Source organism: Nomascus leucogenys, chromosome X (genome assembly GCF_006542625.1).
Source record: "Nomascus leucogenys isolate Asia chromosome X, Asia_NLE_v1, whole genome shotgun sequence".
NCBI lineage: Eukaryota > Metazoa > Chordata > Mammalia > Primates > Hylobatidae > Nomascus > Nomascus leucogenys.
In genome coordinates this window covers 42,432,083-42,454,777 of record NC_044406.1, presented here as the reverse complement: position 1 = coordinate 42,454,777, position 22,695 = coordinate 42,432,083, and the positions used below count along the sequence as shown (strand labels likewise).

The 22,695-nt window shown below is 53.6% G+C and overlaps 3 protein-coding genes across 11 annotated transcripts; 1 reads left to right on the top strand and 2 right to left on the bottom strand.

The window, feature by feature from the left end:
* Positions 1–210: 210 nt before the first annotated feature.
* On the top strand, positions 211–13,007 carry PQBP1 (polyglutamine binding protein 1). 6 transcript variants are annotated; one of them, XM_030807612.1, is made up of 7 exons: positions 211–301; positions 8,336–8,420; positions 11,050–11,161; positions 11,793–11,905; positions 12,096–12,380; positions 12,596–12,659; positions 12,792–13,007. In XM_030807612.1, exons 1-7 carry the CDS (start codon positions 251–253, stop codon positions 12,946–12,948), a joined length of 867 nt encoding a protein of 288 aa, XP_030663472.1. In that variant the 5' UTR covers positions 211–250; the 3' UTR covers positions 12,949–13,007. The 6 variants fall into 6 exon arrangements, with proteins under 6 accessions (XP_030663472.1, XP_004092463.1, XP_012354323.1 ...); XM_004092415.3 differs by lacking the exon at positions 211–301 and adding an exon at positions 7,558–7,925; XM_012498869.2 differs by lacking the exon at positions 211–301 and adding an exon at positions 7,701–7,936.
* TIMM17B (translocase of inner mitochondrial membrane 17B) lies at positions 3,321–7,659 on the bottom strand. Of its 3 annotated transcripts, XM_030807616.1 has the most exons (7): positions 7,568–7,616; positions 6,595–6,694; positions 5,181–5,330; positions 4,913–4,976; positions 3,972–4,100; positions 3,775–3,885; positions 3,321–3,692 (listed from the first exon to the last, which is right to left on the bottom strand). In XM_030807616.1, the coding sequence occupies exons 1-7, from the start codon at positions 7,591–7,593 to the stop codon at positions 3,604–3,606; spliced, it is 669 nt and encodes a 222-aa protein (XP_030663476.1). In that variant the 5' UTR covers positions 7,594–7,616; the 3' UTR covers positions 3,321–3,603. The 3 variants fall into 3 exon arrangements, with proteins under 3 accessions (XP_030663476.1, XP_030663475.1, XP_030663474.1); XM_030807615.1 differs by lacking the exon at positions 5,181–5,330 and having other exon boundaries at positions 7,568–7,659; XM_030807614.1 differs by lacking the exons at positions 5,181–5,330; positions 7,568–7,616 and adding an exon at positions 7,372–7,517.
* Positions 13,008–13,043: 36 nt separating the features above from the next.
* On the bottom strand, positions 13,044–21,525 carry SLC35A2 (solute carrier family 35 member A2). Of its 2 annotated transcripts, XM_003276842.4 has the most exons (5): positions 21,396–21,525; positions 19,672–19,854; positions 16,261–16,412; positions 14,615–15,351; positions 13,044–13,329 (listed from the first exon to the last, which is right to left on the bottom strand). In XM_003276842.4, exons 1-5 carry the CDS (start codon positions 21,484–21,486, stop codon positions 13,302–13,304), a joined length of 1,191 nt encoding a protein of 396 aa, XP_003276890.2. In that variant the 5' UTR covers positions 21,487–21,525; the 3' UTR covers positions 13,044–13,301. The 2 variants fall into 2 exon arrangements, with proteins under 2 accessions (XP_003276890.2, XP_012354318.2); XM_012498864.2 differs by lacking the exon at positions 13,044–13,329 and having other exon boundaries at positions 13,476–14,761; positions 21,396–21,521.
* Between the last annotated feature and the right edge of the window lie 1,170 nt (positions 21,526–22,695).

Below are 22,695 nucleotides of genomic sequence, written 5' to 3'. Positions count from 1 at the left end.
CCTCTCGCCCACTGACTATTTCCCTTCTCCTCATGCAGACAGGTGGGTGGCAAACTCAAGGGCCACCGGGGTCACACTGTGAAAGCACCAGCCAGGGAGACCGCAGCAGAAAAATGAGGATGCGGAGCTGAGAAATCAAGACAGATAGAGGCAGAGACTAAGGGTTTAGTCAGGGAGGAAGCAGGAAGAAACAGGAGGAGGAACCTGAGACAGAGCCGCTGAAGTCCTTGCTGGAAGCAGATGGGATTAAATGAGAGAGGAGACTGGGAGAGTGCCAGAGAGAGACACCAAGAGGATGCAGGTGAGGTATCTGTCCCCTGAGGCCCCGCAGCTAGGGTGTGGGTGGGCGGCAGCCGGAGGAGGCCTGGCCTGAAGCCAGCTCACAGCTCACCCGCTCCTCACTGTCTCCTGTGTTTGCCTGTATCTGACGTGGTATTCCCCTCTGCCTGCCTGCGTTTCTGACCCTCACGCAGCTTCTTCTATTTCTTAGCGTCTCTCTCCTTCTCTTTGTCTCTGTCTCTTTTCATTGATCTCTTTCCACCTCTCTGTCGGTCTCTACCTCCCTACGTGCATGTCTGTTTCTATTTCTCTCTCTTCATCTCTCCATACCCCGTCTTCCCTTGGTCTCGGTAGTCTCTTCTCGTCGAAACAACCGAGGGTCTCACCCCGTATTCCCTTCTTTTAGGAACAGAGGCTGCCGGCCCCCGGCCTAGGTCAGTCAGAGGGCGGGGCCTCAGGGCTCGCCCCAGCCGCGCCCCAGCTCGCGAGCCGCGGAAGACCCAGGGCGCCCCAGCCCCACCTCGGGGCCTGGTGAGCCCGGGTGATGCCGTTGACGCCAGGCCTCCACGGAGTCCCCCCTCCCCCGGCACCGTCCCCAGCCGCCCTACGACTCTCACGCGAGGCCCCTAGCCTCGGTTTCCCAGCCCGCTCCCTCGCTTCTAAACATGGTGCTGGTCCCGCCCCACTCCAGGTGACTCCGGCCCCCCAGCCCCGCCCCAGCCAGCGGCCGGAGGAGGCCCCGAACGTCGCCGCAAGCGGTCAGGACACCCGGGCCGAGGGCGCGCTGAAGGACCGTTCCTAGGCCCCGCGGGTGGGTCCGGCCGCCCCCAGTCTGGAGACTGCGCAGCGGGCCCCGCGCGCAGGAGAGGGGCGGGGCCTGGCGGTGGGAGGCGGTGGGTCTCGGGGAGCATGGAGGGGCGCAGCCTCAGAGGAGCAGGGTGGTTGTAGGCAGGTGGGGCCCGCCGCGGCTTCAGGGGACGGTGCTGAGCGAAACGACCAGGGCGGGGCCGAAGACCCCGGGAGCGTGGAGCCTCCAGCACTCTCGGAAGGGAAGGGCCTCCAGGAACTACTCTCCAGGGGCGGCGCTAGATCCACGCAGGTGAAGGCCTGCAGGGGGCAGGGCCGGCACAAAGATCCAGAAGGGGCGGGACTAAAGGAGGCATTGGCCGGGGCGGGACTAAAGGAGGTATTGGCCCCAGGACACAAGGAACACCCTGGGTCTGACTGGCGCTCCGGTCTCAAAGATGCATGCCTGATGCTGCCGCCGCGATACTTGTGGAGATGCGGGTTCGAGGCCGAAGGCCGGGCCCCGCGCTGCCCTCCCTGGTCCATCAGTGGCGTGGCTGCGCCCTGCCCCGCACTGGGTCGCTCAAACAGGTGTCACAGCTGTCACCGCTGAGGACTCTTTACATTCCCACAGACCAGTTTTGTAAGGGACTGGCTTGCAAGAAAGGGACGGTCTTCATGTCTCTCGAGGTCATTCGCCACTGGAGCGGTTTGTGCAGAGGAAACCCTTAACTCCTCAGGAAGCTTTTGAGCCTCCCCGTGGCTTCTGCACCCCAGTGTAGGCAATGTTTGCCCCACCCATGTAGAGGTTTTCGCAGAAGTCACAGCTTGGGGGCGGGGGCATGTCCGCCCAGAAAAATCTCCTAGCTCCCCCATCCCAAAATGAAAACTCATTTCTGGTTATTTTGTGGTTACCCTTTAAAAACACTTGACCTGGCCGGGCGCAGTGGCTCACGCCTGTAATCCCAGCACTTTGGGAGGCCGAGGTGGGCAGATCACCTGAGGTCAGGAGTTCGAGACCAGCATGGCCAACATGGTAAAACCCCGTCTTTACTGAAAATACAAAAATTGGCCGAGCGGGCCGGGCGCGGTGGCTCACGCTTGTAATCCCAGCACTTTGGGAGGCCGAGGCGGGCGGATCACGAGGTCAGGAGATCAAGACCACGGTGAAACCCCGTCTCTACTAAAAATACAAAAAATTAGCCGGGCGTGGTGGCGGGCGCCTGTAGTCCCAGCTACTCGGAGAGGCTGAGGCAGGAGAATGGCGTGAACCCGGGAGGCGGAGCTTGCAGTGAGCCGAGATCGCGCCACTGCACTCCAGCCTGGGTGACAGAGCGAGACTCCGTCTCAAAAAAAAAAAAAAAAAAAAAAAAAAAAAAAAAAATTGGCCGAGCGTGGTGGCTCACGCCTGTAATCCTAGCACTTTGAGAGGCCGAGGTGGGCGGATCACTTGAGGTCAGGAGTTCGAAACCAGCCTGGCTAACATGGTGAAACCTCGTCTCTACTAAAAATACAAAGTTAGCTGGGTGTGGTGGTGGACGCCTGTAATCCCAACTACTCAGGAGGCTGAAGCAGGAGATCGCTTGAACCCGGCAAGTGAAGGTTGCAGTGAGCAGAGATCACACCACTGCACTCCAGCCTGGGCGACAGAGCAAGACTCCCTCTCAAAAACAACAAATAAAAACACTTGACCACACTAAGCAGAGAAGAACAGAAAAGCAGCTCTGTGACAGAAGGGGAGGCTGATCCAGGGCACCTTCTTTGAGGGAGCTAAGTCTCCTGGCCCCCTTCTTCCATCCCAGATCCACCCTGAGGCCACATGGAGGGAGGGGAAACACCTTCACAAATGCCATGCTAAGTGTCCAGAAAGAAGGGACTCCTGTGAGGCCACATTTCCCAGCCTTGGTGACTGGGGCTTGTGGAACAGGAGTCAGGGGTATTGGGGTGTGTGTGGGGGGATGGGGTCAGGGATGCAACATCCAGAACCACCCCCGCCCCCAGCAATCCTGGTGTTTATTCACTTCTTTCCCAAGCTTGTTCCTCTGACAGCTAGGACCCATCACCAGGCCCCAGACAACCTTATTCATGTCCCTAATTAACATCTTCATTCTCCCTTCCTGCTCATCCATCCCACAGACGTTTACTAGAGCCCACTTGCTGTGGGCCTCCAAGTCCTAGGGCTTCCGAGTCCCTGAAGCAGGCTCTGCCCCTTGTCCTAAGGAGGGGCCCCATAGGCAGTTCAAGGAGTCCACACATAGGCATTTTAAAACGGGCTTTAAATACTCATCAGGGTGCCACACAAAGGAGCTGGGGTGAGAACTTCGTACATGTGTGTGTGGGGCTGGGGTGCCCTGAGAGAGAAAAAGGGGACCCATCTGTCAGGGCAGCTGGGGTGCCCCACCCCCACCCTGGGACTAGGGAGCAGAGTAGAAGCCCTCTCTGGAGGGTCCCAGGGCTAACTGGGAGCCAGCCCTCCCTTCGAGGTAGATCATCGGGGAGGGAACCGAGAAGTAGCTCCCATGGTGGCAGTGGCTTCCCTCAGTGGTACTGCTGGTAGCTGGGGTAGCCTGGGGCCGGGGTGCCATCCTTAGGGGGCAGCTGGCTGGGGTCCTCCAGGAATGGGGGCGCTGGAGAAGGGAGACTTGGGTAAGGATGAGTGGAAGAGGCCAGGTGGAGCATTTCCCACTCCCCCAACCACCAGTTACTCACCATTTCGGAACTGCTGGGCCGTGTAGCGAGTGAGGAGGATGCCAACGCCCTCAATGAGGGCCAACAGGATGCCCCCCATCATCGCTGAGCCCACCATGGCCAGTGGGCCACCTGGGGGAGTTGGAGGCAGAGAAACAGAGGTGAGGGCAGGCAGAACAGGGTGGAAGGGGCTTGGGCCAGGGCCAGGGGTCACTCACTGCGGGCAGCCAGCACAGCCCCGGTCAATGCTCCACTGGTGATAGAGTTCCAGGGATCCTCCTTGCCCCGAAGCCGCACCAGGCCACAGTCGATTGTGGAGAACAGGCCACCCCACACTGCGAAGCTACCTGTAGTGGAACCGAGGCCTAATTAGTTCCTGGGAAATCCTGAGAATTCACATCTCAGGGGACTTCCAAGGCCTGAATGCTTTGGCCAAGAACAGGGAGAAAAACCCAGACACAAAGGCAGATAGCAAACCCACACAGAGTATTTCCTATCTGTCCCCATCCTGTGGTAGCTCCCACTTCAAGCCGTCTGTAATCACCATCAACATTCCCTTCACCTTTATGGGGAGCTGACAAATATTTACAAGCAGGTTTATCTTCATATGGCTTTTAACAGAGCAACTTTGAGCTTCATAATCACCACACAGAGTTGGAATTCTGATTTGGGTTTCAGTGAGAAGGAAATAGGTTAGGAAACCCAGTTAATATGATAGTTAAAATGTTTACTGAGGGCTTACTGTGTGCCAGGACCTGTTCGCGGTACTGTGTTATTTGACTTCTGCAATTTTAAATTAGTTAATGTTATTAAAGTGTTTAGCATAGCAACCAGCACTTAGTAGTATGTAAATTACATAAACTATAAAACTACTGATGAAGTGGTTACTGTTATCACCACCCCCACGGTACAAGTGAGATTCAGAGAGGTTAAGCCACTAGCCCAGGGTCACACAGCAGGGAACAGTCAGGACCTAGATTTAAACTCCAGAACCCACTTTCTTCCCCTCCATATTCAATTGTTGGGAAACATCACCCCGCTGGAAAGTCTCCGGCAGGCGCTAGAATCTGAACCCCCAACTTGCAGCCTAGACCCAAAGAATCAACCACTCCCACATTTGCCAAAACATCTCCTATATCTATCTCCCCAAGCCCCTCACCTCCAATCTGGGGGGCTCGGATCCTCACAGCGTTGGCACTACCTCTCAACCGGTGCCGAATTCCCTGGGGAAAGGAAGGAAGGGCGTTAGGGCAGGGCTGAAGCCACTGGCAGACAGGTTTCCAACTTTTAAGAGAGGGAAGATGGGGGACCTGTTAGAGGTATCAGCGGTAGAGATGTGGAAAGTGGCCAAGAACTAGTAGCCTAGTGCTAATTCATTCATACGTTTGTTCGTTCATTCATTCAGTGAATGATTAACAAGTACCTACTATATGTGCCAAGCACCATGCCATATGCAGGGATACAGACATGAACAAGGTAGACCTGCTCCCTGCCCTCTCAGAGCTCACATTAACGGTGGGAGACACAGATCTTGAGCAAGGGCAGATAAACAAGGGAGCTTCAGACAGCAATCTGCACTGTAGAGGAAATGCCATGAAGAAATATGACTGGGGCTGAGGGGTCAGGAAAGGCCTCTTGAAGGAGGGGGAATCTGTGCTGAGACCTTGATGATGACAAACTTGGGCAAAGATCCAGGGAGGAGAGTTCCAGGAGTCTAGGGGAGGGACGGGGCTACATACATAAATTGCAGAGACCTTGGCTAATAGATGGCATTTAAAGTCATGGCATTTGTGATCTTCTGGGAGGGGAGGTGGTCAGAAAAAAAGAATTATGTTAAAAGAATTCTCTCAACTTTAAGGCAGTCTTCCCTCTGCCAATTAAATTCCTGTCATTTTCCTCTATCCAGGTTTCTGAGCCAGAATCTGCCTCTAGGTAAAATGTGTCTGGTCCTGGCGCAGTGGCTCACACCTGTAATCCCAGCACTTTGGGAGGCTGAGGTGGGTGGATCACTTGAGTACAGGAATTAGAGATCAGCCTAAGCAACATGTTGAAACCCCGTCTCTACAGATAAATAAATAAATAAATAAATAGCCGGGCGTGGTGGCGCAGTCCTGTGGTCCCAGCTACTTGGGAGGCTGAGGTGGGAGGATCACTTGAGCCTGGGAGGTGGAAGCTGTAGTGACCCATGATCAGGACACTGCACGCCAGCCTAGGCGACAGGGCAAGATGCTGTCTAAAAAACAAACAAACAAACCTGGCCAGGCACAGTGGCACACGCCTATAATCCCAGCACTTTGGGAGGCCGAGGTAGGTGGATCACCTGAGGTCCAGAGTTCGGGACCAGCCTGGCCAACATAGTGAAACCCCATTTCTACTAAAAGTACAAAAATTCGCCAGGTCTGGTGGAACACGCCTGTAGTCCCAGCTACTTGGGAGGCTGAGACAGGAGAATTGCCTGAACCCAGGAGGCAGAGGTTACAGTGAGCCGAGATCGTGCCACTGCACTCTAGCCTGGGCAACAGAGCAAGACTCTGTCTCAAAAAAAAAAAAAAATCTGTCTGGCTTTGCACATACATTTAAAATTTGGTGATGACTCTTTGAACGACACAGCAGTTCCACAGAGGAGCTCCAGTTGGGTGGGGTGGAGGGTGGAAGACAGAGGCCATGTTTGCAATCCCTACAAAATCCCAGATACAGGAGCCAGGCTCGGCACATAGTAGGTGACTGGGCACCAGAATGAATAAGTGCACGTGACTGGCAGCTCCAAGCAGTTTTCAGAGCAGCCTCCCTTGTGGGCAAGACAGCTGACCCCACACCAACCCAGGGAAGGCCTGGACTCACAACAGGGGCATTGCGGAAACCCTTGATGGCCTGGAAGACTCCGCCACCGATGACACCCATAGTGAAGGCTCCACCGCAATCATCCACAATTCGCCATGGGCTGCAAGCAGGAAGGGAAGGACAGGGTTAATTTAAGCCCTCCCCCAGGTCCTGTCACAGGAACTCTTTTCTAACTGGGAGAAACCAAGTCACCAGAATGGGAAGTTCCTAAGTAGGAACAAACACTTCAGATAATAAGGAGCTAGTTCTGTCACGCTTTTTCCACACACCCCCCCATTAAAGCGAGAAATGGGGCAAAGGGGGAGAAATATTAGTCTTCGCCCTGTGTACCAACCAAGGAATCAGCCAACTGTTTTACTGTGATCAAAGATTAAATGAATTGGCACACGCAGAGTTGACGTTTCAGTAAGCGACATAGGCGTGTTAACTAGCCAAGACAGACTGTCAGCAAAGCAGGACCGCGTCGCACCCCTTCTCCGACGGTGAGCCCGTCCAACCATGTCCCGCCCCTTTTCAATCCGGCACAACTGGGAAAAACCAAGAGCGACCCCGGGAAGCATCCACCGTCCCCGCCAACCCTCAACAGGCTCATCCGTGCCCCGCCGCCACTGACAAAGGCGACCTGGGAAAAACCACCCGCGGCAACTCTGGGGATTTCCGGTCAACACCGTACCACCCCTAGCCGGGATGGATCGTCCAGCGTGTCTCTTTTCGTTAACAGGGACTAGGAGATTACGAAGTCAGGAGAAACATGGCGTGGTTCGGCCTTCGCCGCACCTTCTGAGGGCAGACAGTTGTGGCCCCTCATAACGGAGCCCGAGTGACAGGAACCGAGTCGGGGTAGCGGGAGATACGTTAAGAGTCCCCCGAATCTGGTACATGGCTCTGTGCGGCCGATGCCTCCCCCGCCCGACCCCCACGGCTGGCCTTGGTGTCGCAGCAACAGTCCGGATGCCAGTGCCCATCGCCGTACCAAGGCTCCCGAGCGTACTCCTCCATGGCGCTGGCGTCTGGCCGCGCAGTCAGGCCACGCCCCCAGCGTAGACGCACAGCGGCGTCGGAGCCTTCCGCCTATTACCGGGCAGCGATTGGGTCGCTACGCCGCATGTCACGCCAAGGACGCACTGTCATTGGCCAATCGAGTTCTGCCATTTGTTCATTGCCTCCTGAGCGTAGTCCAGTTACTTTCAGGTTCGGGGAGTGAAGACCTCATTGAGAGAAGGTCTCATTCTGTGTTTTGGGAAGAGAGGTGTGTGGGCCCAGGTATCGTAGCGGCGACACGAGAGAGACGGCCGGTGTGACAGCCTTCCACTACCTGCACGAGTGTATTGGTAACGTTGGGGTGGGTGCACTCTTTTGGAGCTGGAGGAAGTGCTGCCCTCTGCTCCCCCATCCCAGCGCTTTGGTTTCTCCCACCCGGCAGTCTTTGGGGGACGCTGGATGAGCCCATTTCTGAAGTGCGGAGGGGCCGGGCTTCTTAGGCGGTGGGCGGAGCCTGGGCCTGGGCGAGGAACAGGGCCCTGGAGCACCTGGTTTCGGGACAGTAGGGTTGGTGGGAGTTGCGATGATATTGCCACCTACCTCTTACATCTTTTAGTGCGTATGTTCTGTCCACCCAGCTACTGGTTCATTTAAGTAGATGGGAGTCAGATGAGTACATGTTTACGGGAGGCGCTTGGTTACGGGATCCAGATATGAATCTTTATCTGAGCTGCTTGTCAGTTTGTTCGTCTGTCCCTAGGTCTGTCCGCTATCAGCTATGCCGCTGCCCGTTGCGCTGCAGACCCGCTTGGCCAAGAGAGGCATCCTCAAACATCTGGAGCCTGGTGAGACGGCTAAAAGCAGATGGACCTAACACGTGCCAGCCTCGACAGGCACTTTTGTTGTTGATACTGACGCTTGATACCTAGCATGGGCCAACTGTGCACCAAGCAATGGGGTGGCAGGCATTTTTCGTTGTTAATGATATGGATTCCTGACATCCATCCCTACCGCGTGTCAAATGGAGGGGGTTGGGGGAATAGATATTTCATTCTTTTTTTTTTTTTTTTTTTTATTGAGGCAGAGTCTCATTGTGCACCCAGGCTAGAGTGCAGTGGTGCGATCTCGGCTCACTAAAACCTCCGCCTTCCGGGTTCAAGCGATTCTCCTGCCTTAGCCTCCCGAGTAGTTGGGACTACAGGCACGCCCCGCCCCACCACACCTGGCGATTTTTTTTTTTTTTTTTTTTTTTTTTTGAGACAGAATCTCGCTCTGTCGCCCAGGCTGGAGCGCAGTGGCGTGATCTCGTCTCACTGCAACCTCCGCCTCCCGGGTTCAAGCGATTTTCCTGCCTCAGCCTCCCAAGTAGCTGGGATTACAGGCACGTGCCACCACACCCGGCTGATTTTTGTATTTTTAGTAGAGACGAGTTTCACCATGTTGGCTAGGCTGGCCTCTAACTCCTGACCTCAGGCCATCCACACCCCCTCCCCCCGCTCGGCTTTCCAAAGGGTTGGGATTACAGGCAGAAGCCACTGTGCCCGGCTGATATTTCATTCTTAAAAATACTGACTGGCTGGGTGTGGCGGCTCAAGCCGGTATTCCCAGCACTTTCGGAGGCTGAGGCGGGTAGATTGGTTGAGTTTAGGGATTTAGAGATTAGCCTGAGCAATGCGGCGAAACCCCGTCTCTACAAAAAAATACAAAAATTAGCCGTGTGTTGTGGTGCATGCCTGTAGTCCCAGCTACTTGGGAGGCTGAGGTGAGAGGATCGCTTGAGCCTGGGATGTCGAGGGTGCAGTGAGCTGAGATTGTGCCACTGCGCCCCAGCCTGGCTGACACACGGAGACCCTGTCTCAAAAAAATCCAAAAAAGAACAGAAAATAATACTGACCACTTAATGCCTATTTGGGGCCTACTGTATGCCAGGTTAAATCCATGGATTACTCTATGGGGGTGATGACATAGTATCTAATAGGAAGTACTGCTAATCTCTACTGCTGTCTCCTGTGTGCCAAGTGTAGTTGCAGTGAGGATCTATCATTTAGGCCTACTGTGCTCTGGCTGCAAATCACACCTTATTGTCAGTAATACTAAAAACTGGCATCTATTTGGGGCTATAGTGTGCCAGGCACTGGAAAATGCATCTTCTCCTCATCGATAACTGACATCTATTACAAGCCTACTGTGTGCAAGGTATAGACCTTGTGGTTAATAAAATTGGCAATGATCCCAGGCCGGGCAGGGTGGCTCACGCCTGTAATCTCAGTGCTTTGGGAGGCGGAGGTGGGCGGATCACGAGGTCAGGAGATGGAGACCATCCTGGCTAAGAGGGTGAAACCCCATCTCTAATAAAAATACAAAAAAATTAGCCGGGCGTGGTGCCAGGTACCTGTAGTCCCAGCTACTCGGGAGGCTGAGGCAGGAGAATGGTGTGAACCCGGAAGGCAGAGCTTGCAGTGAGCCGAGATCATGCCACTGCACTCCAGCCTGGGCGACACAGCGAGACTCCGTCTCAAAAAAATAAAATAAAATTGGCAATGATCATTGATTTACTTTTTTTTTTTTTTTTTTTTTTTTTTTTGAGACAGAGTCTCGCCCTGTCACCTAGGCTGGAGTGCAGTGGCGCGATCTTGGCCCACTGCAACCTCCGCCTCCCGGGTTCAAGCGATTCTCCTGCCTCAGCCTCCCGAGTAGCTGGGACCACAGGCGTGCTCCACTGTGCCTGGCTAATTTTTGTATTTTTTAGTAGAGATGGGGTTTCACCATGTTGGCCAGGCTGGATTTTCTTTTAAGCCTATTGAGTGACCTGTGCCTATGGTGTATATATTATTTATTATTTGTTTAGAGACAGGATCTCACTCTGTTGCCCAGGCTGGAGTGCATGGCACGATAATAGCTCACTGCAAGCTCAAAGTCCTGGGCTCAAATGAGCCTCCTGCCTCAGCTTCCTGAGTAGTTGGGACTACAGACGTGTGCCACTGTGCCCAGCTAATTTTTTTTTTTTTGTACTTTTTTGTAGAGACAGGGGTCTCACTATGTTGACCAGGTTAGTCTCAGAGACGGGGTTTCACTATCTTGGCCAGGCTGGTCTTGAACTCCTGACTTCGTGATCTACCCACCTTGGCCTCCTAAAGTGCTGGGATTACAGGCGTGAGCCACCACGCCTGGCCAAGATGAGTAAATTTTTTGATGAATCCCTATCAACTCTGAAACCAGATAGCTTTGGCTAACAGTAGAACTCATCATCTGAACCCAGAAACAGATTTAGGTAACCTTTTTTTGTAAACCTCCTAATACAGAGAGTGGGATTTGGAATGTGAAAGATACTTCATATGCTTCCTGGCACACACACACACACGTGTCTTTTACGTGTGGCTTGTGTGAATGTGAGTGTGTGTCTCTAGGCTCTACATGTAGGATGAGGTCCCCTGGTCCTTATCTGCTCTCCTCATCCCCACCTTGTTCTACCAGAACCAGAGGAAGAGATCATTGCCGAGGACTATGACGATGATCCTGTGGACTACGAGGCCACCAGGTTGGAGGGCCTACCACCAAGCTGGTACAAGGTGTTCGACCCTTCCTGGTGAGCCTGGGTGAGGGGGGGCTAACTTCTGACTTCACCCTTCCTGTGCTGACCTTGGTTGTGAGGTTTAAGTGGACGACACAAGGGAGGGAGCCTTGGGTGGAGGGCGTTGGCGTTAGGTATCTGCAGGACTCAAGTTGCTGCCCGCTGGGGCCTGGCTCCTCTGGGGTTGGAAGACTGTCTTTTCTCTCTTTTTTGAGACGGAGTTTCACTCTCGTTGCCCAGGGTGGAGTGCAATGGTGTGATCTCGGCTCACTGCAACCTTCGCCTCCCGGGTTCAAGCGATTCTCCTGTCTCAGCCTCCCAAGTAACTGGGATTACAGGTGCACACCACCACACCTGGCTAATTTTGGTATTTTTTGTAGAGATGGGGTTTCATCATATTGGTCAGGCTGGTCCCAAACTCCTGACCTCAGGTGATCCGCCTGCCTCGGCCTCCCAAAGTGCTGGGATTACAGGCATGAGCCACCACGCCCAGCCGACAGTGTTTTCTCTTCAGGAGAAGAGATTCTGGGGATCCTGCCTGTGGGGTCCTGACATGGGGCAGGTATAGGCAGAGACTGGGGAGACAAGAGTTGAGGATCCAAGGCAAGGACATCTGTGCTGACGCTTCTTTCCTGCGGCCCCACAGCGGGCTTCCTTACTACTGGAATGCGGACACAGACCTCGTATCCTGGCTCTCCCCACATGACCCCAACTCTGTGGTTACCAAATCGGCCAAGAAGCTCAGAAGCAGTAATGCAGGTGAGTTGGCAGGTACAAGGGTGCCGTGAGTGATCTTAGCAGTTCTCACAGAGAGGCCAAGTAGAATGATAGTGGATCAGAGGGGCAGGTGAGACCAGGCGGGCCCAGCCTCAGGCAAGGGAGGTTGTTGAAGGCAGAGGCTGCTGGGTCCTGGGGTGGCAAGAGGTCACTTCAAGACTTGTGTCCTCAGATGCTGAAGAAAAGTTGGACCGGAGCCATGACAAGTCGGACAGGGGCCATGACAAGTCGGACCGCAGCCATGAGAAACCAGACAGGGGCCACGACAAGTCAGACCGGGGCCACGACAAGTCTGACAGGGATCGAGAGCGTGGCTATGACAAGGTAGACAGAGAGAGAGAGCGAGACAGGGAACGGGATCGGGACCGCGGGTATGACAAGGCAGACCGGGAAGAGGGCAAAGAACGGCGCCACCATCGCCGGGAGGAGCTGGCTCCCTACCCCAAGAGCAAGAAGGGTAAGCTGGGCAGAATGGGGCTCGGTGAGACCAGCAAGGTGCAGGGCGCACTGTGTGAGGAAGCCTGCCCTCAAAAAGATGCCTGGACCTGGGGCCTAGAGGAGGGTGCTGTGGTACATGGCAGCCAGGGGCTTCATTTCTTCTTGTGGGGTGGGGCTCAGTGATCAGGGGCTCCTGGTGCCTCTATTGAAGACTTTGCCCTGCCACTTCCACAGCAGTAAGCCGAAAGGATGAAGAGTTAGACCCCATGGACCCTAGCTCATACTCAGACGCCCCCCGGTAAGTGACAACCTCTCTTGACTCAGTACGTGGACACCATCCTCCGGCCTCCTTCCTCCATTCCTCATTGGGACCAGGTGGGTTGTGTCCGCCACATCACCCATCCCCATCCCCTGACTCTTTCACCGGCAGGGGCACGTGGTCAACAGGACTCCCCAAGCGGAATGAGGCTAAGACTGGCGCTGACACCACAGCAGCTGGGCCCCTCTTCCAGCAGCGGCCGTATCCATCCCCAGGGGCTGTGCTCCGGGCCAATGCAGAGGCCTCCCGAACCAAGCAGCAGGATTGAAGCTTCGGCCTCCCTGGCTCTGGGTTAAAATAAAAGCTTTCTGGTGATCCTGCCCACCATGCCTGAGTGCTTCCTTCGAGGCTGCCCAACCCAAGTCGGCAAGATGCACAACACATTTTATTTGCAAAAACTCAGCTAAGAGATAGTGTGGAGCTGGCAGGGGCTGGGGGGGCTGAGCTGAGGTGGGTCATGAGAGGGCTTAGTCATGTCGGCCCTGTGTGGGGCGGGGATGGTGGGGACAGGGAGTCCAGTGTCTACCTCACCCTACCCCTAATACTGATCAGAGTTTGGTCCCAGCTGGGCCAGGGCAAGAAGAGAGAACGAGGCCAGGCCAATGTCTTCAATCCCAGCGGCTAGGAACCCTTCACCTTGGTGAGCAACCTGTGGTGGGAATGGGGAGGAAAGAAAAACACAAAGCTGGGCTACGCCGGCAGGCGGGTTTCCTGAGCAAGTGAGGGCGGCAGTGGTGAGGCTGGTAGTCCTGGGGTTAGTAATGGTGCCCCCCTGGTCAGAAAGCTACACGTGGACTAAATAAATACAACATCTTTATTTGGCATTGGATATCCTGACATTTGTTCATTACAGTTCCTTAAAAAACAAACCAAAAAATCAGAACAAATTAATCAAAAATAAAGATCCAATGGCTCTATTTACATATAGCAAAGACAGCCCAGGCATCTTCCATGCACACACACACCCCGCCCCGATACAGTTAAGGGGTTAATAAGCTTTGGGGAGCGCAGGAGGCAGGTTCCACAGTTCATCAATCCCAAGACACCCCCATGAGGTAGGGGTGCGTCACACAGCCAGACGGATATCAAGAGTATGATTGGCAGCTTTATTTTTCCTCTCCTAGACGTCTCCAAAAATAACCCTACATCTGGCAACTGACAGTGTTTTAAATACAATGAGATTCAGCCACTTCAAGGACCTCCATTTTTCCCACACCCTGGATCAATAATAATATGATTACACCACAAATCCCAAGTCAACTAAAAAAAACAAATGGCCCCTACCACACCTTCTGCCAGAAGGGCTGATGCAAAAATCTTAGCTCTTGTCCCTTTCTCCCTGGGGACTCACAAGAAGCCCATCTTCAAGGTGTCAAGGAAGCTGGCCCAAGGCCACACAAAAGACGGAACTGGTAACATGATCCAGAGCAGTGGTAAGGGAGGAGAGAAGGCCTCAAACTATGGGCAAATGAACCCCACAGGTAGGCATCAGTCATTCCTGAAGAGCTGTGGGAGTTTTGTCCAGTGTGTCCTTATGGAGGTGGAGGGACTGCTGGGAGGGACTCTCCCAGACGAGACACCTCCAGAAGAGGGCACAGGGTCGGGGAGGGGGCAGACAAAAAAAAAGGCCTTGAATGACAGTACCCCCAACCCTGCCTCCAAAGAGGTTAGAGGGAGCAGAGGTGGCAGCTCTAAAACCCCCTCCAGGGGAATGGGGTCAGCCTACCAGGAAGGGTTCACGTGACAGCGAGCTCTAGTCCCACACCCCTCCAGAAGTCTCAGTGACCTGGGAGAAAAGACCATCTCCCAAACCCAGAGGAGCCAGGCCCCGGAGGGCGGCAACTTGGGTCCTGCAGATGCCCAACACCCTCCACCCCAGTCCCCCTCCCTTGTGTCCCCCCATTGTTGCCAGCCCTCACTTCACCAGCACTGACTTTGGCAGAAAGGGCTCCGTGATGAGGTCTCCACGGTGGGAAGACAGCTGCGGTGGCGGTGGCTGCCCGGGAGGCTGCTGGTGAACGCAGGGCCCGGAGGCGGAGGCAGAGGCAGAGGCTATGGCTTTGGCTGCACCTCGGGGAAGGCTGTAGAGGTAGACAGCACCAATGACGAGTCCAGCGCCAAGGGCAAATAATGGGTCCACGTGGAAGCCAAAGAGGCGAATGGAGGCAACAGTGGACAGCACAATGGACAGGGAAGTGGCAAAGCCCTTGAGGATATTGTCAGCGTACTTGACAACCACAGCCACCAGTAGCCCGCCGAAGGCCTGGTTGAGCACCACGCCCCAGACAGCAGGCGTGTACCCAAAAAAGAAACCGCGGGTGGCCACGGCGGTACCCTCAGCCCACCAGAGCCCCACCAGGCCCAGTGCTGTGCCGAAGAGGCCCAGTTGCAGGTTGCGCAGCCACACGGAGCCTGAGCTGCCTTTGAGGATCTTCTCAAAGTAGACACCTGCGAAGCCGGAGGAGAGACAGGAGGCCACGACGGCTGCCAGGCCTGCCCCAGGGTTCTGATCCAGTGGCCGTGGGCCTCCCCCACCGGCTTGCTGTGCCTGGACAATGGCGACGCCAGTGAAGAGGAGCAGCAGGGAGGCCCACTGCAGCCGGGAAAGGCTGCGATTCAGCATGAGCACGGAGAACAGCGCTGTGGTCAGGATCTTCAGCTGGTATGTCACCTGCGAGTGGCACGTGGAAGGCACTGAGGGCTGACCCTGGCCTCCAACAGGTGCACATGGGGGGCAGCACCCACTGTGGGCCCCCAGGCACAACAGAGGGACAGGGTGGGGGGTATGACAACAAAAACAGCAAAAGGAGCCAGCCACTGGCCATTGGCTGAGCTGCAGCGAAACAGTTCTGAGGTCTCTCCCAGCAAGTGCACAAAAGGATGGCTGTGCCAAGAAATCCACATCCCAATCCCATTTCCTGGCTGTGTGACTGGGGACAAAGCACTTGCCCTGTCTGAGCCCTGGCATCATCCTCTATAAAAGATGGCTGAGGTATGGAAGTATCTTTGTGATGAGGGACTTGATACAAATGAATCAGTAGCCACAACAATGTCAGCAAATACTTACATAGTGCTTACAATGTATCACTGTGGTTCTAGGCACTGCACATGAATTCATTCATTTAATTCTCACAACACCATTCTGAAGTGAGCACCACTGTAAGCCCCAATTTAAAGGTGGGAAAACTAAGGCACAGAGAGGTTAGGTGACGTGCCCCAAAATCACACAGCTGGAAAGTAGCAGAGCTGAGATTTGAACCCAGACAGCCTGGCCCCAGAATCCAGGCTCTTTAACCATTTCACAAAACTGCCCACAAATAGCCTAAAGCTTATCTGTCGCCAATCAAGGGCTCTTCACGGGTATTATTTCTTTTAAGTATCCTAGCATCTCAGTGAACAGGCATTACTATTTCCACCCCCAATTTTCACAGACGAGAAAAGGGAGGTTGAAGGAGTTCCAAGGACATTCTGAAGGTGACATAGCCCCTGTCCTCTGCAACACCCCCCCACCACGGTATTCCCATACTCCAGTCCCCAACCTAGTTAGTTCCTCTGGGGCCATGCTGGGCTTGGGGCTCACCTGGAAAGTGGCAGCTGGTAGGTTAGAGATGGCAACATACTGGAGGTTATTCTGCAAGGTGTAGATGAGAGAGGGCACTGCGAGCTTGAGTGTGTCCACATACTGCACCAGGACGGCCTCATGGAGGAAGAGAACCAGGTGCTTCACGTTACCTAGGTGGGAGGAGGAGAGCCCTTCTTAGCACTGACAGCCATACATGGGGAACCCCTGAAGGCTGGGAACAGGCCTTGCTCCCGTGACTCCCCCATCCACCCTGCTGTCCAATCCCTGGGGGCTGGAATGAAGTATGTGATCTCAGTTTTCCCTAGAGTACAACCATGTTTCCAGTAAGCTTTTCTGAGACTCAGTTTAATGGCAGCAAAAGAATCAGCCATCCGTGTCTGCTAATCACAGAGCATGTCACTCATGTTAGAGCCTACCTCCCTGGCAGAGAGCCCCATTCAGGGCAAGCACTCAATACTAAATACATTTGTGTACAATGAAATAACCATCATTAGGCCAGGCGCCGTGGCTCACGCCTGTAATCCCAGCACTTTGGGAGGCCAAGGCGGGTGGTTCACGAGGTCAGGAGTTCAAGATCAGCTGGGCCAACAACACTGAAACCCCATCGCTACTAAAAATACAAAAATTAGCCAGGTGTGGTGGCACGCGACTGTAATCCCAGCTACTTAGGAGGCTGAGGCAGGAGAATTGCTTGAACCTGGGAGGCGGAGGTTGCAGTGAGCTAAGACCATGCCATTGCACTCCAGCCTGGGCAACAGAGTGAGACTCCATCTCAAAAAAAAAAAAAAAAAAAAAAAAAAAGAAATAACCATCATTAACTTGGAGCTTATGAAATAGAAGCCCTAGGAGCTCGGGTGGAGGGCTGTCTCCCACACAGAAGAGAAGTTTAGTCTAGACTTTTTTTTTTTTTTTGGCACAGTGGCACCATCTCGGCTTACTGCAACCTCCACCTCCCAGGTTCAAGCGATTCTCCTGCCTCAGCCTCCCAAGTAGCTGGGAATACAGGTGCGTGCCACCACTCCCAGCTAATTTTTTGTATCTTTAGTAGAGACGGGGCTTCACCGTGTTAGCCACGATGGTCTCGATCTCCTGACCTCGTGATCCGCCTACCTCGGCCTCCCAAAGTTCTGGGATTACAGATGTGAGCCACCACACCAGGCATAGTCTCGACTTTTAGACTTATCCTAGCTCCTCACTGACCCATATGCCATCCGAGGGCAGGGGCCATCTCCCCCTTGTTGCATCTTTCTGTCAGCCCTAGACAGAGTTGCCTCTGCCACATGGATGAATGCAGGCTTGACCATTAAGCAGAAGTCCGCTTGGGACCTGCTCCAGTGAAGACATGATAATCGGGCTGGGCGCAGTGGCTCACGCCTGTAATCCCAACACTTTGGGAGGTTAAGGCGGGTGGATCACCTGAGGTCAGGAGTTCAAGACCAGACTGGCCAATGTGATGAAACCCTGTCTCTAGCAAAAATACAAAAATTAGCCTATAATCCCAGCTACTCAGGAGGCTGAGGCAGGAGAATCTTTTGAACCCGGGAGGCGGAGGTTGCAGTGAGCCAAGATCGTGCCATTGCGCTCCAGCTTAGGCAACAAGGGCAAAACTCCGTTTCAAAACAAACAAAAAACATGAGAATCATTTCCTATGTAACAAGGCCTTTGCAAAGCTCGCCCCACTTTTTGGCAGTTCATCTTTTTTTTTTGGCGGGACAGGGTGGGTGGGTGGGTGAGGAGTCTTGCTCTGTCGCCCAGGCTGGAGTGCAGTGGCGTGATCTTGGCTCACTGCAACCTCTGCCTCCCAGGTCCAAGCAATTCTCCTGCCTCAGCCTCCCAAGTAGCTGGGATTACAGGCATCCGCCACCACGCCTGGATAATTTTTGTATTTTTAGTAGAGACGGGGTTTCACCATCTTGGCCAGGCTGGTCTCTAACTCCTGACCTCGTGATCCACCTGCCTCTCGGCCTCCCAAAGTGCTGGGATTACAGACGTGAGCAACCACGCCCAGCCAGCAGTTCATCTTTTAAGTCACAGCTGGGTGTCACTCCACAGGCAAAACTTCTTCAAACACTGAACAAGGTTGTCCCAGGAACTCCTACTGATGTTCATTCACCAAACCCTGTCCACTCCTGGTCTCCAAACTTGAATTCAGGGGAAAAAAATTCCGGGCGGGGGAGGGAGGGGTGCTGAAATTGTGGCTAAGAGATGAAGGCCTGTGATTAAGTCTGTGGCTATCTGTTATTTCCATCTTCCATCAGCAACCAGGACAAGCTGCTCCTCTGCATTGCCAACCTATCTACCCCCACGGCCTGAGGCAGTGTTCACATCTACACTGTTCACAGAGTTAACAAAGGTAAGAGCAGGTCTCTTGTTAACCTGGAGTTAACAAGTGGGTGAGAATGTTCTCTTCAATGTAAACAAAGGGCAAAGGTGCATAATTCATCTCCATCCCTTTACTTATGCAAGACCTTTTTAGAGAAACAATTGGGCAACACTTCAAAGTAGAAGGCCTTCAGGGAGATGTTGAAATTAGTAGATAAACCCAACTCCCAATTTACAAGATATGTAGAAGACAGAATATTTGTTAAATTTTTGAGAATATTTGCCTCAGGGAGGCAGTCAGCAAAATCCAGACTACCCAAAGTCTACAAGACAAATGACCTGTTTTCTCCAACAAATTAATTGCAAAGACCAAAAAACCCCTAGAGATTAACAGATTTAGAAGATACCAAAGAAGGCCAGCGTGGTGGCTCACGCCTGTAATCCCAGCACTTTGGGAGGCTGAGGTGGGTGGATCACAAGGTCAGGAGTTCGAGACCATCCTGGCTAACATGGTGAAACGCTGTCTCCACTAAAAATACAAAAAAATTAGCTGGGCATGGTGGCATGTGCCTGTAATCCCAGCTACATTTATTCAAGATAATTCAGGGAAATTTACTTCCATACAATATTACTTCGTGTGGGATTTACTTAAAAATAATAAGGGGATAAGGACGTAGGTAGACATAGAGATTGGCAGTGAGTGAACAATCACTGATGTTGTTTAAAGCGGCCATGAGCTGCTAATTGCTGACTCTGGAGGATGGGTACACGGATATTTTACTATTTGATTATTCTCTCTGATTTTGCATGTATTCGGAATTCTCCATAATATGAAGCTAAATCACATGTGAGAGACCCCTGCTACTTTATAAGCATAGACAATCTCACTCCTACAGCCTACACAGGCCGGCTCCCCGGCTGTTAGGGCTAGAAAAGTGTAAGATGCCGCTACGCATAGCTGGAGTGGCGCCCCAGGCAGGTTGAGATTTGGAGACACTCCTGAAGCAAACCGTCTGTGTGAACACACACACATACATGTGGCGTCTCACCCACCGACCCCAGTGCAGCCCCGTCCCTGGCTCGTACCCCTCTTCTGTGCGAAGAGCAGCAGCAGGCAGGTGAGACCTTTGAGCACTTCCGCCATGACCACAGCAGTGGTGGCAAAGAAGCGGTCCCCTGGCAACGTGCGGGCGTAGCGGATGCTGAGGATGAGGGAGGCATTCTGGACCACCAGCACAGCTAGGGATATGTACTTCAGGCGCCTGTGAGCTGTGGGGAACGGAAGGGGCAAGGGGGAAGGACGGGGTCAGAAGCCGCTGGGGCACAGCCACACCACCACCCACCCCCTTTCCTTTCTCACTCAGGACCCTCCTAGCCACGGCTACTTGCTCCCTCAGCCTGCCTGCCCTCATCCAATGAGGGTCTGACTCCTACCGGCTTACTGCCTCACCACGAGCAGGAAGAGCCAGAAGGGAGAAATGGGCCCCACCCTGTCCAGTCCATACCTGGAATCCTTACCTAGGTGTCAGGTAATGGCTGAGGCAAGCCCTGGCCACGCGCCTCGGCTTCCTCCTAAGTGAGAAGCAACTCTTCCCCAGACAGAATACCGACAACTACATTCTCCACATTTATTGAGTGTTTACTGTATGCCTATCACTGGGTTAAGGAATTTCTATGGATTACCTCAATAGACTCATATCACTGTCATCTCCAAAAGAACTGCGAGGATTCCCATTTATGGATGAGAAAACTGAGAATTTATATGAAATGATGCTCCTGTTTAACAAGGGACTGTCTCATGTAAAGAATAATACATCAATGCAGGGAATGAGGCCACTATATGAGGTATGTTCACCCCTAAGAACAGTCTTTCTCCCATCTAAGAAATGATTCGATTCCCTCACACTGAGAATGGCCTATATCCCATATGGAATGATCCTCCTCATACCCAGCATGGTCTCTCCAACCCCTCACTCCTGTGACAACTGGTTCCTCTCGAACCAGAGTAGTCTACTAAATACAAGCAATGATTCCCACATGCTCCCAGGGACTGAATCCTGTATCAGGAATGGTTATCCCACCAAGAAAGGTCTGGCTCCCTCAACCACATGAGGAAATATTTCCCTGCACTCCACATGGTCTGCCCTCCCACCACCACACACCAACCCTCTAGCTAATGAATTTTTCCTTGCTGTACCCACACTCACAATGAGCTCTCTCTGCTATAAGGAAGGACCCGGCACTCTCAGAACGTTCTTTCTCCACCATATAACGATGAGCCCTCCCACCTGAATGCACAATGAACTCTACCTCCATTAGGAAGGGAGCCCCCAGAACGGTCTCCTCCGCACATAATGAAGGACACCCCCATCCTCAAAATGGACCCTCTCTAGTCACATAAAGGACTCGCCCCACCCTAACTCACAATAGTCTCTGTCCCTTTATAAGGAAGGAACCACCACCCTCAGAATAGTTTCCCCCTTCTTCAGTGAGGAACTCCCACACCCGCAGAATGGTCTCTTCCACACGGAAGGACTCCACATATTCAGAATGGTTTCGGTGGCCTTAGCCTTCCCAAAAAGAATTACCCACCACACTCACAATGGCCTCTACTCTCCATATGCGGAAGGATCCCACAATCACTCAGAATGTTCTCTTCCCCGCCCCCAACACACAATGTGCACACACAGACACACACACACGTCGGTCCATACGGGATGCTCCCTCTCACTTTAGTGAGGAACATTCCCGACTCCCAGCGATCCCGACCTCCGCCTCCCAAGCGACCGCTCGGGCACAGACTGTCTCACCCGCACTCGCGGTCCCCGGCTCCAACGCACCCGCGGAAACCGCCCCTGGCCCGGGCGCCGCGGTAGAACCACCAACCCCAACCGCTGCCATGTTGGCATCTGCCTGGCCCGTCCCCTCGGCAACAGAAAAACCACTTCCGTGTTCGTCACTTCCGCTGCCGGGCCACCTAAGTAAAGGTGGTGCGAGAGCCGGGATCGTCGGGGTGGTGGCTTTTCTCCTCCGCTCCTAAAAGCTCAATGTATGAGTAGCCCCGGGGATTTCCAAATTCCGTCGGATCGGGACGCCGAGGACACGGCCCGATCGGCCTACCCATCGTCCCTACAGAGCTTCATCGGCCCATTCCTGTCACTAGACCGGCCTTGTCCTGCCGTTCGTCCACTTCACTGATCGCGCTTTCCAGATCACCCCCCGATCCTGTCTCCTAGTCTCATTGGTTCACCCACCCCTTTCATCTCGGCTCTTTATTGGCAGCTTCTCCATAAGGCACCGCCCTTTCCGTATCAGAAACTAACAGGTGCTTCACGGTTGGACTGAAGTTCCGCTTTCCCGTCTTCCAGCGAGGCCCCGCCCGCTGGAGAGCACACGGGAATCTGGGGACGAAGAAACTTTGACCTGGTGGGGTCGGGTGAGGGCGTACTGGCATCAGGTGCGAGTCAGGAATGTAAGCTAGTAGATAAAAGCAGAGCAGGTGAGGATAAGCAAGTGAAAATGCAAAGGAAAGTTGACGAACAGAAAGGAAGACAAGTGAGTCACCACTGAGGATGGCAAATAAAGGGGACAGGCGAAACGCTCACAGGTTAGCTAGCATTTGGAAGCAGGGCAAGAGTCCGGGCCAGAGGCGGTGGCTCACGCCTGTAATCCCAGCACTTTGGGAGGCTGAGCCGGGCGGATCACCTGAGCTCAGGAGTTCCAGCCTGGGCATCTCAAATTAAAAAAAAATTACCCGGGCGTAGTGGTATGCACCTGCACCCAGCTACTCTGGAGGCTGAGGCAGGAGAACCGCTGGAACCCGGAAGTTGCACTGAACCAAGACAAGCAGGCCAAGAGAGGGGACAGCTGAGGACGGAACAAGTGAAACCAACATGGAATAGGGCAGGCCAGGTTAAGTCAAGTGTTGGAGAAATTAGAGGGATGGGTATATAAGGGTAAAGATAGGGGAGAGGTTGGCCGGGCGCGGTGGCTCAAGCCTGTAATCCCAGCACTTTGGGAGGCCGAGGTGGGCGGATCACGAGGTCAGGAGATCGAGACCATCCTGGCTAACACGGTGAAACCCCGTCTCTACTAAAAATACACAAAATT

Bases quoted from the DNA above. Each gene is read 5' to 3' on its own strand.
- TIMM17B (XM_030807616.1), bottom strand. From the start codon at position 7,593: ATGGAGGAGTACGCTCGGGAGCCTTG. The intron at 5,331-6,594 runs GTGAGTCCAGGC...TTTCCTCTACAG, and splicing joins GTTTCCGCAATGCCCCTGTT to TGCAGATTGCTGTCTGAAGC. The intron at 3,886-3,971 runs GTGAGTGACCCC...CAACTCCCCCAG, and splicing joins GGCTGTGCTGGCTGCCCGCA to GTGGCCCACTGGCCATGGTG.
- SLC35A2 (XM_003276842.4), bottom strand. From the start codon at position 21,486: ATGGCAGCGGTTGGGGTTGGTGGTTCTACCGCGGCGCCCGGGCCAGGG. The intron at 19,855-21,395 runs GTGAGACAGTCT...CGTTCCCCACAG, and splicing joins GCCGGGGACCGCGAGTGCGG to CTCACAGGCGCCTGAAGTAC. The intron at 16,413-19,671 runs GTACGAGCCAGG...CCTCCCACCTAG, and splicing joins GCTCTTCGCACAGAAGAGGG to GTAACGTGAAGCACCTGGTT.
- PQBP1 (XM_012498866.2), top strand. From the start codon at position 8,035: ATGAGCCCATTTCTGAAGTGCGGAGGGGCCGGGCTTCTTAGGCGGTGG. The intron at 12,381-12,595 runs GTAAGCTGGGCA...CCACTTCCACAG, and splicing joins CTACCCCAAGAGCAAGAAGG to CAGTAAGCCGAAAGGATGAA. The intron at 12,660-12,791 runs GTAAGTGACAAC...TTTCACCGGCAG, and splicing joins TCATACTCAGACGCCCCCCG to GGGCACGTGGTCAACAGGAC.